At 45.9% G+C, this 11,740-nt stretch overlaps 4 protein-coding genes across 16 annotated transcripts in view; 2 read left to right on the top strand and 2 right to left on the bottom strand.

The window, feature by feature from the left end:
- The window catches only part of LOC119550040 (myosin light chain kinase, smooth muscle), a 46,345-nt gene extending 42,156 nt beyond the window's left edge, over positions 1-4,189 (top strand). For 8 of the 13 annotated variants that reach the window (XM_037858477.1, XM_037858482.1, XM_037858483.1 and 5 more), the window contains 7 exons: positions 73-347; positions 410-919; positions 981-1,322; positions 1,376-1,477; positions 1,776-1,953; positions 2,102-2,804; positions 3,519-4,189. In XM_037858477.1, the coding sequence (XP_037714405.1) occupies positions 73-347; positions 410-919; positions 981-1,322; positions 1,376-1,477; positions 1,776-1,953; positions 2,102-2,804; positions 3,519-3,856 (2,448 nt within the window). In that variant the 3' untranslated portion in view covers positions 3,857-4,189. The remainder of the gene's footprint in view (positions 1-72; positions 348-409; positions 920-980; positions 1,323-1,375; positions 1,478-1,775; positions 1,954-2,101; positions 2,805-3,518) is intronic. The other 5 variants (XM_037858480.1, XM_037858478.1, XM_037858481.1 and 2 more) reach the window with 5 other exon arrangements.
- On the bottom strand, positions 4,119-8,579 carry LOC119550041 (probable cytochrome P450 4aa1). The gene is made up of 4 exons (XM_037858494.1): positions 8,392-8,579; positions 5,936-6,119; positions 5,215-5,598; positions 4,119-5,154 (listed from the first exon to the last, which is right to left on the bottom strand). Exons 1-4 carry the CDS (start codon positions 8,407-8,409, stop codon positions 4,208-4,210), a joined length of 1,533 nt encoding a protein of 510 aa, XP_037714422.1. The 5' UTR covers positions 8,410-8,579; the 3' UTR covers positions 4,119-4,207.
- On the bottom strand, positions 6,183-7,575 carry LOC119550044 (cytochrome c oxidase subunit 6A1, mitochondrial). The gene is made up of 2 exons (XM_037858498.1): positions 6,964-7,575; positions 6,183-6,909 (listed from the first exon to the last, which is right to left on the bottom strand). Exon 1 carries the CDS (start codon positions 7,293-7,295, stop codon positions 7,011-7,013), a length of 285 nt encoding a protein of 94 aa, XP_037714426.1. The 5' UTR covers positions 7,296-7,575; the 3' UTR covers positions 6,183-6,909; positions 6,964-7,010.
- Positions 8,580-10,394: 1,815 nt separating the features above from the next.
- LOC119550043 (trypsin alpha-3) lies at positions 10,395-11,523 on the top strand. The gene has a single exon (XM_037858496.1). It carries the CDS (start codon positions 10,639-10,641, stop codon positions 11,419-11,421), a length of 783 nt encoding a protein of 260 aa, XP_037714424.1. The 5' UTR covers positions 10,395-10,638; the 3' UTR covers positions 11,422-11,523.
- Positions 11,524-11,740: the final 217 nt, after the last annotated feature.

The following is an 11,740-nucleotide window of genomic DNA, read 5'->3' as shown; positions in this document are numbered from 1 at the left end:
GCCCCTTTGGTAAATTTTCTTCTTCCCTGTGCATTTCTCAATTTCTCACACAAATCTCTCTTTTCCCCACAGTGCCATCCCATTGTGGAGAGCTCCAATGTGACGATCCGGACTTCGGGCCAACAGTCGACGCTCTACATCACGGACATCTCGGCGGACGACAGTGGCAAGTACACGGTGGAGGTGATGAATGACTACGGCGTGGAGGCTTCGGCTGCCTCGGTGGCAGTTGAGGGTCCTCCAGAGCCACCAAGTGGCCAACCCAGCGTCTCCCTAGGACCAGATCGCGTGGCAGTAGCCTGGTGCGGTCCACCCTACGACGGTGGCTGTATGATCACGGGCTTCATGTGAGTACTCTGAAGTAGAACCCCTTTAAGGCTGATCACTCACATCCTCTGTAAACCTCTAGCATTGAGATGCAGACCATTGGTGAGGACTGCGATAAGGACAACTGGCAGCAGGTGACCCGCGTGGTGGACACCCTGGCCTACACCGTCAAGAACCTCCAGCCGCAGCTGCAATACCGATTCAGGATTCGTGCTGAGAATATCCACGGACGCAGTGAACCCGGTCAGGCCAGCGAACTGGTGCAGATCACCAGCAAGCCACAGAGGACCACAGCGGATGTCACCGATCATTTCGGCCAGTCGGTGAGCGTCCAATCCGGCGGAGACTTCAAGTCGCGATTCGAGATCATCGAGGAGCTGGGCAAAGGACGCTTTGGCATCGTCTACAAGGTGCAGGAGCGCGGTCAGCCGGAGCAGCTGCTGGCTGCCAAGGTGATCAAGTGCATCAAGTCACAGGATCGTCAGAAGGTGCTCGAGGAGATCTCCATCATGCGTTCACTGCAGCATCCGAAACTGCTCCAACTAGCAGCCTCCTTCGAAAGTCCCAGGGAGATTGTCATGGTGATGGAGTAGTGAGTATAATGGATTGCCTTTATAACAAGATCCCCCCACTCATATTGTATCATTCCCCAGCATTACTGGCGGTGAGCTATTTGAACGCGTGGTGGCTGACGACTTCACCCTGACCGAAATGGACTGCATCCTGTTCCTGCGACAGGTTTGCGATGGAGTGGCCTACATGCACAGCCAGAGTGTGGTGCATCTGGACCTGAAGCCCGAGAACATTATGTGCCATACCCGCACCAGCCACCAGATCAAGATCATTGACTTTGGCCTGGCCCAACGGCTGGATACGAAAGCGCCCGTCCGCGTCCTCTTTGGAACGCCCGAGTTTATACCACCAGAGATCATTAGCTACGAACCCATTGGATTTAAGTCCGATATGTGGAGCGTAGGTGTCATATGCTATGTGCTGTGAGTTTAGAATCTAAGTTATGGGATAAGTTGCTCTAAAACGTATTTTCCAGGCTATCGGGTCTTTCCCCCTTCATGGGCGACACCGATGTGGAAACCTTCTCGAACATTACAAGAGCCGATTACGACTACGATGACGAGGCCTTCGACTGCGTGTAAGTCATATGATACAGTATCCCTTAAGATGTACCTAATAATAATGAAATCGGCATAATCGTATGAGTTGTATTGTAGCATCTCCATGAACTCTTTATAAATTCTAAAAATGTTTTGTTTCCATTTCTAAAGAATTCGCAGACTTCTGTTATCCATGAATCAATCTAAAGCTCTATACAATGGAACCTATCTAATATGTCAATCTAGATAACAAATAACCATAGAAAAGCCATGATCCATGCCATGAAGAATTCACTATATTATCTATTATCCTTACTTATGTCTGCCTTTTTATAGTTCCCAGGAGGCCAAGGACTTTATCTCACAGTTGCTGGTGCACCGAAAGGAGGAGCGCCTGACCGCCCAGCAGTGCCTGGAATCCAAGTGGTTGTGCCAGCGCCACGATGACCATCTCAGTAACAACAAGATCTGCACGGACAAGCTGAAGAAGTTCATCATTCGGCGCAAGTGGCAGGTTAGTAAATGCTTAAGGCCAGCTGCTCGTTTAGATCCTAACCCAGTGCTGCTACCTTTTTAACCCTGCCCGCTGTTGCTTGCTGCTCCTGCTGCTGCTGCTCCTGCTGCTGCTGCTCCTGCTACTGCTGCTCCTGCTAACCCTCCAGAAAACGGGCAATGCCATCCGTGCTCTTGGACGCATGGCCAGTTTGTCGGTGTCGCGAAGGAACTCAGCCATTGCCATGGGCGCACTGAGTAGTCCAAGGCCCTCGATTTCGGGACTGAGCATGCTGACGGCCAGTGCCATTGGCATTGGGATGAGTTCCCAGATGACATCCCTCCACGAAGAGGAGGACGACTTCAGCGTGGAGATGCCGCCAGTGGAGAAGCGTACCGTACTTAAGCTGCGCGATAAATCACAGTGCAGTGAGCGAAGTGACTCCGGCTACAGCGAGTGCTCCAACTGCAGTGGAGCCCAGGAGACGCTGCTCCTCTCGTTGGCCAAGTCAAAGCTGGAGGCGATTGCCAAGGCGAGCTCCTCCTCGCCCACCGTTGTCCAGGACGCGGAGCTTCACCCTGTCACCCTGGAACTGCCCGCCAAGGGCGGCGAGGCCATCATGCGATCCGACTTCACCAACACCATCAAGATGCGGAAAAAGTCACTGGAGGACAGTGCCGCCCGGGAGAAGCCTAAGGCCAAGCCCCAGGTCAAGCCTCTGTGTGAGTCCAAGCTGAAGGTGTCCCAGCTGAAGGACAGGTTCCAGGTGTCCCCTCCTGCTTCTGCATCCGCATCCGCTGCTAACAAACCTCCGCTTGCCTTTGAGCCCTTCAAAATAGCCAAGGTGGCGAGTGTGGGACGCATCAGTAGAAGTAACTTTTTCCCATGACCCCGAACGGATCTTGAACGTATTGTTTTGAAAACAATAATTTTAAACAGGGAACTAATCTGAATGTATTTCTTGGGTTTTACAATTATAATTGCTGAACAGTAAATAACTTGAATCATTAAAATGACATCACTTAAATCAAACAATATCTACAAAATTGTCTCTTACATATAAAAATTAATTATTATCCGCTATGATTTTCATCCATTGCATTATTTATTTTAAATATGGAAATATTAAATTCAACAAATATATTTAACTCAAGGACTTAAAACTTATTGGCCTTATAAAATGCCTTAAGTAAATGTCTTACTAATTACATATACCTTCTACCGTTATTCTAATATTTTTATATTAAATCATCCCATTTAATATTGTTTTATTGTACTTAACTTTTATATAAAATACGAAGTTTTCAATTCAATAGGCAGATAATTGTTCTTACTGTTCCACTTTTTATTAGCTTACTAACATTTTTATTTGACTGTATAGATAATATCCATTTTATTTGCTCACGATGACAAATAGGTCAAACCATAACCTTATCGTTTTTGAAATAGTAAACAACATAATCGAATAATTCTTAAAATAGTCAATGAGTAAGAACTTACTGACCCTGCAATATGATCATGATCCGTTTGTGGCTCATCTTTGAAACCCACTGCTTGATTAACCCCCTGTTTTTTTTGTGTTACAGCAGAGGAGTCGGGGAAAACGGGACGAGGCACCGCTTCCAGCCTGCCCAGTGGATCCTCCAAAGGCAGACCTCCTCAGGCGCGGTCCATGCCCAGCTCTCCGCTGCCCCAGCGATCCGCCACGCCGACGCGGCTGATGAGCCAGCGGGTCCGCGAGGCCGCCGAGCGACTTGCCCAACAGCACACGGTGGCCAGTGCTCAGCGGCAGTTTGGCAATGCCAAAAGTATTGGCAATGGCAATGGCAATGGGAACACGGCGAACACGGAGACAGGTCGCGAATCACGCGCTCGACGTCTCATCAACCGATTCAACAACGAAACGCAGCATATCACGTCCTAGATTAAGTCGGTTAAATGCCGACCAACATAACTTTATTACAGATTTAGCAGATATAGCATTGTTAAGCAAGAAACCCCAGAGAAACTCTACGAACACTCGAATATGAAGCGAATGCGAAGCGACTGCGGATCAGAACGCACCCACAGTCCAGGATCCACAACACACAGTGCACACCCAACCCCACACTCACAGTAGGATATGTCGGCATCCAGGTGGATGCACTCCCTCCAGTCAGAGGGACTGTACTTAGGCTAGAGGCAGCTAAGTGTTTAAATTATTGTATCGATTTATATACATATTTACCATACTAATTAAAGTTAATGTAACGAAAAAGGGATCAGAAATCAGTGATCAGTGATCGGTTAGCGGATGATCGCGGGGCTTGAGGCGCACCCACAGTCCGCCGGAGGCTCTCAGCGTGATCCGGAAGGTGGCCGCAATGGTGGTCTTTCCGGGGACTGGAAGCAACTGGAAGCTGCGCAGCAGCCGCGACACAATGGTCTTGATCTCCATGATGGCGAACCGGTTGCCGATGCAGTACCTCGGTCCGGCGCTGAACGGAATGAAGGCGTACGGGTGGCGGTTCTCCGAGTTCTCTGGCGAAAACCTCTCCGGCAGGAACTTCTCCGGATCGGGATAGATGCGGGCAAGACGATGGGTGGCATAGGGGCAGATAAAGACGTTGCTCCCGGCGGGCAGAGTGTGATTCGCCAAGCGAACCTCCTCGCCCAGCTTGCGGGCAATCAGCGGGACACTGGGGTACAGACGCAGTGCCTCCTTGATGCACATCTCCATGTAGCGCATCTCGTGCAGATCGGTCATCGAGGGGGCCCTATTGCTGCCCCCGAAGATGGTCTCCAGCTCTTGGAGACAGCGTTCCTGGCAATCGGGATTTTGAGTGAGCAGAAAGAGAGTGAAGGCCACGGCGGCGCCCACCGAATCCTGGCCAGCCAGCATGAAGGTGCAGGCCTCATTGACGATATCCTCCTCCGTGAAGTCCGGATTGCTCTCGGAGATCTCGATCATGTGGTCCAGCAGGCACTTCCGCTCGCCATTCCCATTGTTATTGTTCTGGATCTGACGACGTCGCTGGATCATCTTGCGAGTGAAGTCGTTAAGTCGCTTCTTCTGGTTAAGCTCATCGCTGGCCATCTTGGTCCAGTGGTAGATCCCGTCCAGCAGCAGCCAGGGATGGGTGAACCGCGTGGGCATCATAAGCTTGCCCTGGCGGAAGGGTGAATCCTCCATGCTGACCGCCTCCTGGCCCTTTTTCTTGATGGGCACTCCCAAAACGGCCTCTGTGAATGATTTAAAGATTAAGTAAGGGAATTGCCTCAAGGAAACTCCTGGAGACTCACCATTGAGTATGTCCAGCACACAGCTGTTTACATATTTGGCGATATTGATCTCTGAGCCGACGGCGGAGGCATCTAGATTCTCGTAGAGCGACTGCGAGGCATCCACAAAGGTGTCTATGAACTTCTCCAACAGGCTGTGATGAAAGGCTGGCTGGATGAGCCGGCGATGGTTACTCCACTTGGAGCCACTGCTGGTTATCAGCCCGTCACCCAGAAAGTTGTGCATCAGCCGGTAGAAGAACACCTTGTTGGTGTGCTTCTTGGAGGAGAGTATAACCTGCAGGTCCTCCGGCTCCAGTACGGCAAAGAAGGGAAAGAGTAGCACCCAGATCCGCACCAGAGATCCATATAAATCAAAGGCTTTTCCAGCGCATTTATTCATCACTGCAAGAAGGGGTTTAAGGATTTAATCTGATTTTACATACTCTACATATTCGTCATTAAATACTATAGGGCCCATGAAGTGTACAATGTACATATTAAACTAAAAGTAGGTTTTAAACTCAAAGCCTACGTTTAAAAAGTTATAAAACTAATTTTTAGTTTAACATGCAGACTAAAAATCGTTACAAAATGAGTTATTTGTTACAGGATCCTCAGTGTTTTTATAAAGCGAGTTCTTAAAGAATTTCATTTAAAATTTGACTTCATGGGGTTTTTAGGCAGTATACAAAAAAATAATATGAAAATATTCTTTCTGATAATTTCTAAGGTATCTTACAGTCCTTATCCGTGACCAGCATGCAGTTTCCTAAAAGAGGGAGCGATGGTGGACCCGTGAGCCTTAGCGATAAGATCACCGATCTCAGGTATGAACTCAAGGTGGCGTAGAAGGTGTAGATACTCAGGCTAATGACCACGAGGATCAGGATCGAGCACAGCTCCAACTTGGTAGCGCGTTCTAGCTGTAATTATAAAGTGATAAAGACACACTGGGTCAGTAAGTTATGTGGATAATTGCTTTTGTACACGGGCCAATATTTAGTTTGCCATCGAGAACAGAGGCTCTCGAAACGCACTTCATCAGCTACGCACTATTCGGCGTATTTGGAGTCTAATTAACTGGGGATCTCGGAGCACTTGGGTATTTGTACTTGGAAGCTGGGAGTACTTGTACTTGCCCTTGCCGCTCATGTCGCAAGTTTTCGGCAAACACACGCTATCGTAATCGCAATCGCAACGAAAGTATAAGTTATGTATCTAACTGCGGTGTGAATTGCTTGGGCCAACACGGCGTATGGGCAATGCGATCCATGCGATGCGATCTCTGACTTTGGAGCAGATATGTGCGAGTATGTACGTGTGCCTAAAAGATCGATTAAAGCACCTCCACCTCGCCTATAGATGTACGTGTTATTTGGCCCATTCGTGTCAGTGGTGCAACAGGTTGCGATGAGCACAAAACATGACAAATGATGATAGCCGACCAAAGTTCCAGGGACAATCTTTTGTTTCGGCCAGTTCCCACACACCACTCAACGCCCCTTCCTATAACTCATTGTTTGGTTCTGGGCGAGAGTAAAAGCCCGAACCATTAGCGAACCAGATGCGACAGGTCTCAGGGCCAAGTGAAACCACAGACTGACTCAGATCTCAATGATTAATTTATTACTTGCGAAGAATCTGCAAACGAGGGGCCACACAGGTGATGTAATAATAATTACAAGTCCAAAAGTCAAATTACCAAAGGGTGTTCTGGGGGGACAAAGTTAGATTACCAGGCCAGGGATCCGGATAGATGGATCTTACCGTGGAAGAGTGTTGGGAAAAACGATATCGGGGTAGGAGAGAAGTGACTAGTCCTCCTCGGCCACCTCGTCCTCGTAGCCCTCGGGCAGGGCATTGACCTCGGCGTTGTGGAACAGGCTGCGATTGCCGTCGCCCCAGGGGAACCGCTTGGTCCTGCGCCTGAGGTACTCGTACTTGGCGAACGGCTCCCGCTCGACGTGCTTGTGGCCGGAGAAGGCGTTCAGGGCGCACAGGGCGATGGCCGGAAGGGCCAGCAGGAAGGTCACCCGCTTCCACAGACCAGCGGTGTTCGCGGGCATGGTGCCCATCTGCCGGAAATCGAGTCTCGGCATGAATCTCGGAAATCTCACAAATTTATTCTGACGCTTTAGGTTAGGTTTAGTACGGTACGTATCCCAGATAGGTACTGGTGAAGGAAACTACGTTTCGATCTGATCCACAACGCCCACGCCTGCTGCTGCCCCGAAAATAGTTGGCAAATTAGGAACTCTCAAGGGGATCGTAGACAAGGTCCAACAACCCCCAAAATCTTTGTTTAATCAGCTCAATATTTAACCAAAGTCCGGCGAAGCGTTTAGAAGGCTTCCGCTCTTCTATTTCTTTTTATATTTTTCGGTTTTTTTGGGCACGGCATATCCAGGCTGCGAGGTGTGCAGAACCCGCGTGTTTGCTCGCCAATTGGCACCTGCTTACTAATAAATATACATCATGATTATTTACCACTAATTTCATAAATTATCATAATGGTCTTCCGAAACGAGATGCTACTTGCCGAGACGGCCTGCTGGAATCTAACGCCCAAAAGTAATTCCGGCTAAAAATGTTTCATCTACTAACTGGGCAACCAAGGCAGCGGAGATAACTCGATGGAAAAACTATATTTAAATTAATGAATTTCTTAGCATAATAATTTTTTTAAATATCTGTCTTTAATATTTATTTTCTTGAATAAGAATAATTCCGTTTAAGAATGTTTCACATATAAATAAAGCAACTAAGACAGGTGAGATCATTCAGTGGAAAATTAAATTTAAATCAATGGATTAATATTCGCACTATGACTTTTCTTAAAAATCTAAAAATGTTTAATCCTCAATATTTTGAGTTAACTGAATTTAAAATAAAGTCTTGGTCTTAGACTGATTTATTTTTTATAAAATTATATTTAAGCTGACCCCTCAAAGCTGACCCCACCTAATAAAAATTTTGTTTATGTTGCTATCAAGGTTACTATAGACAGTATGCACTCATAATACTAATAATTTGTTATATCCTTGGTCAATCACAATTTAATATTTGCTTGCTTTAAATATTGTAATATATCCATAACATAACATAGATTTTTGAATTTTATTTAATTTAATTAACCTTTTCAATTACTTTCAAAACTTTTTTCGATTTAAAATGCTTTCAACTTTTCTCACTCACCACTTTTTCCACAAACATTTTGAGTCACTGTATTTGAATATATTGTTAAAATCTTAGTTCACAAGTCCTTGCCACGAACTCTTGGCTTGGAGCCGCACATGGACGGTCAAGTTGGTTAGTGGGTAAATCCGTTTTTGGGTATTGTTATCCAGAGTCACTTTCGCCGACTGATGAGCTGCAAATGCGGGACCTCCGCCGGGCGGCGTCTATTTATAACCGTTTTGGGCCGATCAAGCTCGGCTTAAACCCGCCGAAAAAGAGCGTACGTGAGCCGGGTCTCCGCCTTCGTCTCCGCCACCGCCCCCGAATTTCCAGATACCCGAGAGTATCGAGTATAAGTAGTAATTGCCAACTAGTCGGCACTCGAAGTGCTAAGTAGCTAGAAGTGGCGGTGATGCTGGATGCCCCGGCCAAGTGGCGGGGCAATCAATTATCCGTTTTGTGCCCTCTCTGGATCTACGCTTGTTTGATGTACGTACAAACCATCTCCCTTGGAAAGGCACAGACCCTACGCGATTCCTCCAGTGGCACTTCAGTCTCAACGATTTGAGTGGTGGAGATCTCCCCCAGACGCGTGCCAGGGGATCGAACTTTGCTCAGAAATGCAGCCCGTCAGACGGGCCTCTTCAAGACATTGATTACATCAATCATTGGTGTTTACCGATCTAGTCGTCAGAATTTGCGCAGTCCAACACGCGGGCTTTTAACGTCATCATAAATTCGAAAAAATATATTCGGGATTATTTCCGCGAAATTTCTGTTTGTGATAGATTCGTATGTCAACATTGTGTTGTTTACGGAACTCGGATGTATTTACTTTTATTCATTCATTCAATGCTCTCCTGGATTTGGGTCTTTTGGTGTCTTTATTATACCCAGAAATATAATATCTTCATGTTTTACCTACACAAAAAAAGATCAATATTTTTTTGATATTAAAATGTAATCTGGTTATACAGGCTTTGAATATAAACCATATCAAATTATAGAAATAAACTCATGTATTTTATTGTGCGTTGCTATTGCTTTTTTGGTCCACCCTAATAATTGGAAAATTAAAATTACTCTTGATTTTCTGAATTGAGGTTATATAACTATATACTTACTTATACCAAGATATCTAATCTCTTACCGTTACTATACTAATTCGTTTTTGGACCCTCCAATAGGTACACAGAGAGAAATATTCAAGAACATTGTTCTTGAATTGAGAACATTCGTTCTTAAAAACCGTTTAAGTACATTTTGGTATCAATGTTCTCAATATTAGAACGAAATGGTGAGAAGAGAAAAGTTAAATTGAGTTTATTTAACGACTTTTAAGTATACGCTGGGCGGATATAGGGGATATATCCCCCTTACTGGAGTTAAAAAGTATATGTAATATGTATTCTATTCCAAATTTTTTATTTCTACTCGACAAATTTTTTTATAACCCCCCACAATCAAATTCTGGATCCGCCACTGTATCAACCTGATTAGTATATCGCTTCTGTTTGTGCTAGCTATTAATGGCAATTTTGGGCTATTAACAAAACTCGGACATATAAACTTTGTTATTCATTCATTAAAAATACTCTTGGATTTTGTGATTTAAGGTAGGAAATCTTTCTTTATATCTATAAAACTGATCTCCTAATAATCCCTTTTTCGCACCACCCTAATGAGTGGCTTGCCATGTTTTAAATAATCTTTATTAACAGACCTATTATTATTATGGCTATCAACCTGATTAGACTATCGCTTCTTGTACTGTTCTTGTGAGTACCCTCGCACCACCGATTATTATAGTAAATAAATCTCAGCCTACCTTTCCGACGCCACTTATCTGGAGACACGTTTCCATTGAGTTCGCGACTAAGATTACAGCTTAGACTAGACTTCTTAGTCAGTCTATAAGAGTAAAGTTCAGTGGTTAAAGAAATAAGGCCGACCAGTGACTCAACGGAACAACTAACTGATAATCCACATTGGGTTCCCCTTAACTGGTCACTTGGCTTTCTTGCGGCTTTGTGGTCATTAGGTCTTTAGAAGCCACCGCCCAGTTTATAATGGATATAAAAAACGTATTGGTCTGTGAGTCCTATAAACTTTACGATATCGTTCCAGAATTTTATTAAAATCCAAAATACCTATCGGGGATCGGGGATGATCGCTAAATTCGTCGTTTTGTGATAAGTGATAAGCAGGTGACTTTGGCCCTATATAAGGCGTCCCGTTCGAACCACTTTTAAAGTTTTTTGGAAAATGTCACTGCGGTTGGAACTGTGTCTTCTGGGGCTTCTTGGCCTGGTTATCCTAGCGGAATCCGCCTCCATAAGCCCCCGCATCGTGGGTGGCGATCAGGCGGACATCTCGGACTATCCCTACCAGGTTTCCGTTCGCCTGGAGACCTACATGTTGCTCCACATCTGCGGGGGATGTATCTACGCCCCCAAGATTGTGATCACTGCCGCACATTGCATCAAGGGACGCTATGCCTCCTATATCCGGGTTGTGGCCGGTCAGAACTCGATTGCCGATCTGGACGAGCAGGGTGTGAAGGTCAGCAAGCTGATCCCGCATGCCGGCTATAACAAGAAGACGTATGTGAATGACATCGGTCTGATTATCACGCGGGAGCCGCTGGAGTACTCGGCCCTGGTGCAACCCATTGCCGTGGCCTTGGAGGCTCCTCCGTCGGGAGCCCATGCCGTTGTGAGTGGATGGGGCAAGCGGACCGAGGAGGATGAGGCCTTGCCCGCCATGCTGCGTGCCGTCGAGCTGGAGATCGTGGAGAGGAACACCTGTGGAGCCCAGTATCTGACCAAGGAATACACGGTTACCGATGAGATGATCTGCGCTGGATATCTTGAAGGTGGAAAGGACACCTGCAATGGCGATTCCGGTGGCCCGTTGGCCGTGGATGGGGTGCTCGTGGGAATCGTGTCCTGGGGCGTGGGATGCGGCAGGGAAGGATTCCCCGGAGTCTACACCAGCGTCAATTCCCACACCGCTTGGATCGAGGAGCAGGCGGAAGCCTATCTCTAAAAAAACGCAGAAGAATTCTAAAGCTGAAGCGAACAAAAATTAATCGAACAAAATATTACTTTACTATGTATATTAATAAATACGAAATGAGCATTTAAAAAAGATTTGTGTTTAATAGATCTAGTTTTTGAAAAACCGGTAAAGTTCTTTATAACAACTTTAAACTTTGTTCTTTGATTATTTATAGTAGTCGTTTGAAAATAAATATTGCGTGTTTTCTGCCTTTGAATTATAAATTAATAATTTAATTTAGTAACTTAACGAAAGGCCATTTCGAGGTAGGTACATTATAATTAAATTTAACCGTTAATTAAATTTG

The sequence above is a fragment of the Drosophila subpulchrella genome, chromosome 2R (genome assembly GCF_014743375.2).
Source record: "Drosophila subpulchrella strain 33 F10 #4 breed RU33 chromosome 2R, RU_Dsub_v1.1 Primary Assembly, whole genome shotgun sequence".
Taxonomy (NCBI): domain Eukaryota; kingdom Metazoa; phylum Arthropoda; class Insecta; order Diptera; family Drosophilidae; genus Drosophila; species Drosophila subpulchrella.
Note: the sequence above shows the minus strand (reverse complement) of the source record. Positions and strands in the feature narration are given on the sequence as shown.

Coding starts and splice junctions, on each gene's coding strand:
- LOC119550041 (XM_037858494.1), bottom strand. Junction 5,599..5,935: donor GCTGGTCACGGATAAGGACT/GTAAGATACCTT, acceptor CCCTTCTTGCAG/TGATGAATAAATGCGCTGGA. Junction 5,155..5,214: donor TGTGCTGGACATACTCAATG/GTGAGTCTCCAG, acceptor AATCATTCACAG/AGGCCGTTTTGGGAGTGCCC.
- LOC119550044 (XM_037858498.1), bottom strand. CDS start 7,295: ATGCCGAGACTCGATTTCCGGCAGATGGGCACCATGCCCGCGAACACC.
- LOC119550043 (XM_037858496.1), top strand. CDS start 10,639: ATGTCACTGCGGTTGGAACTGTGTCTTCTGGGGCTTCTTGGCCTGGTT.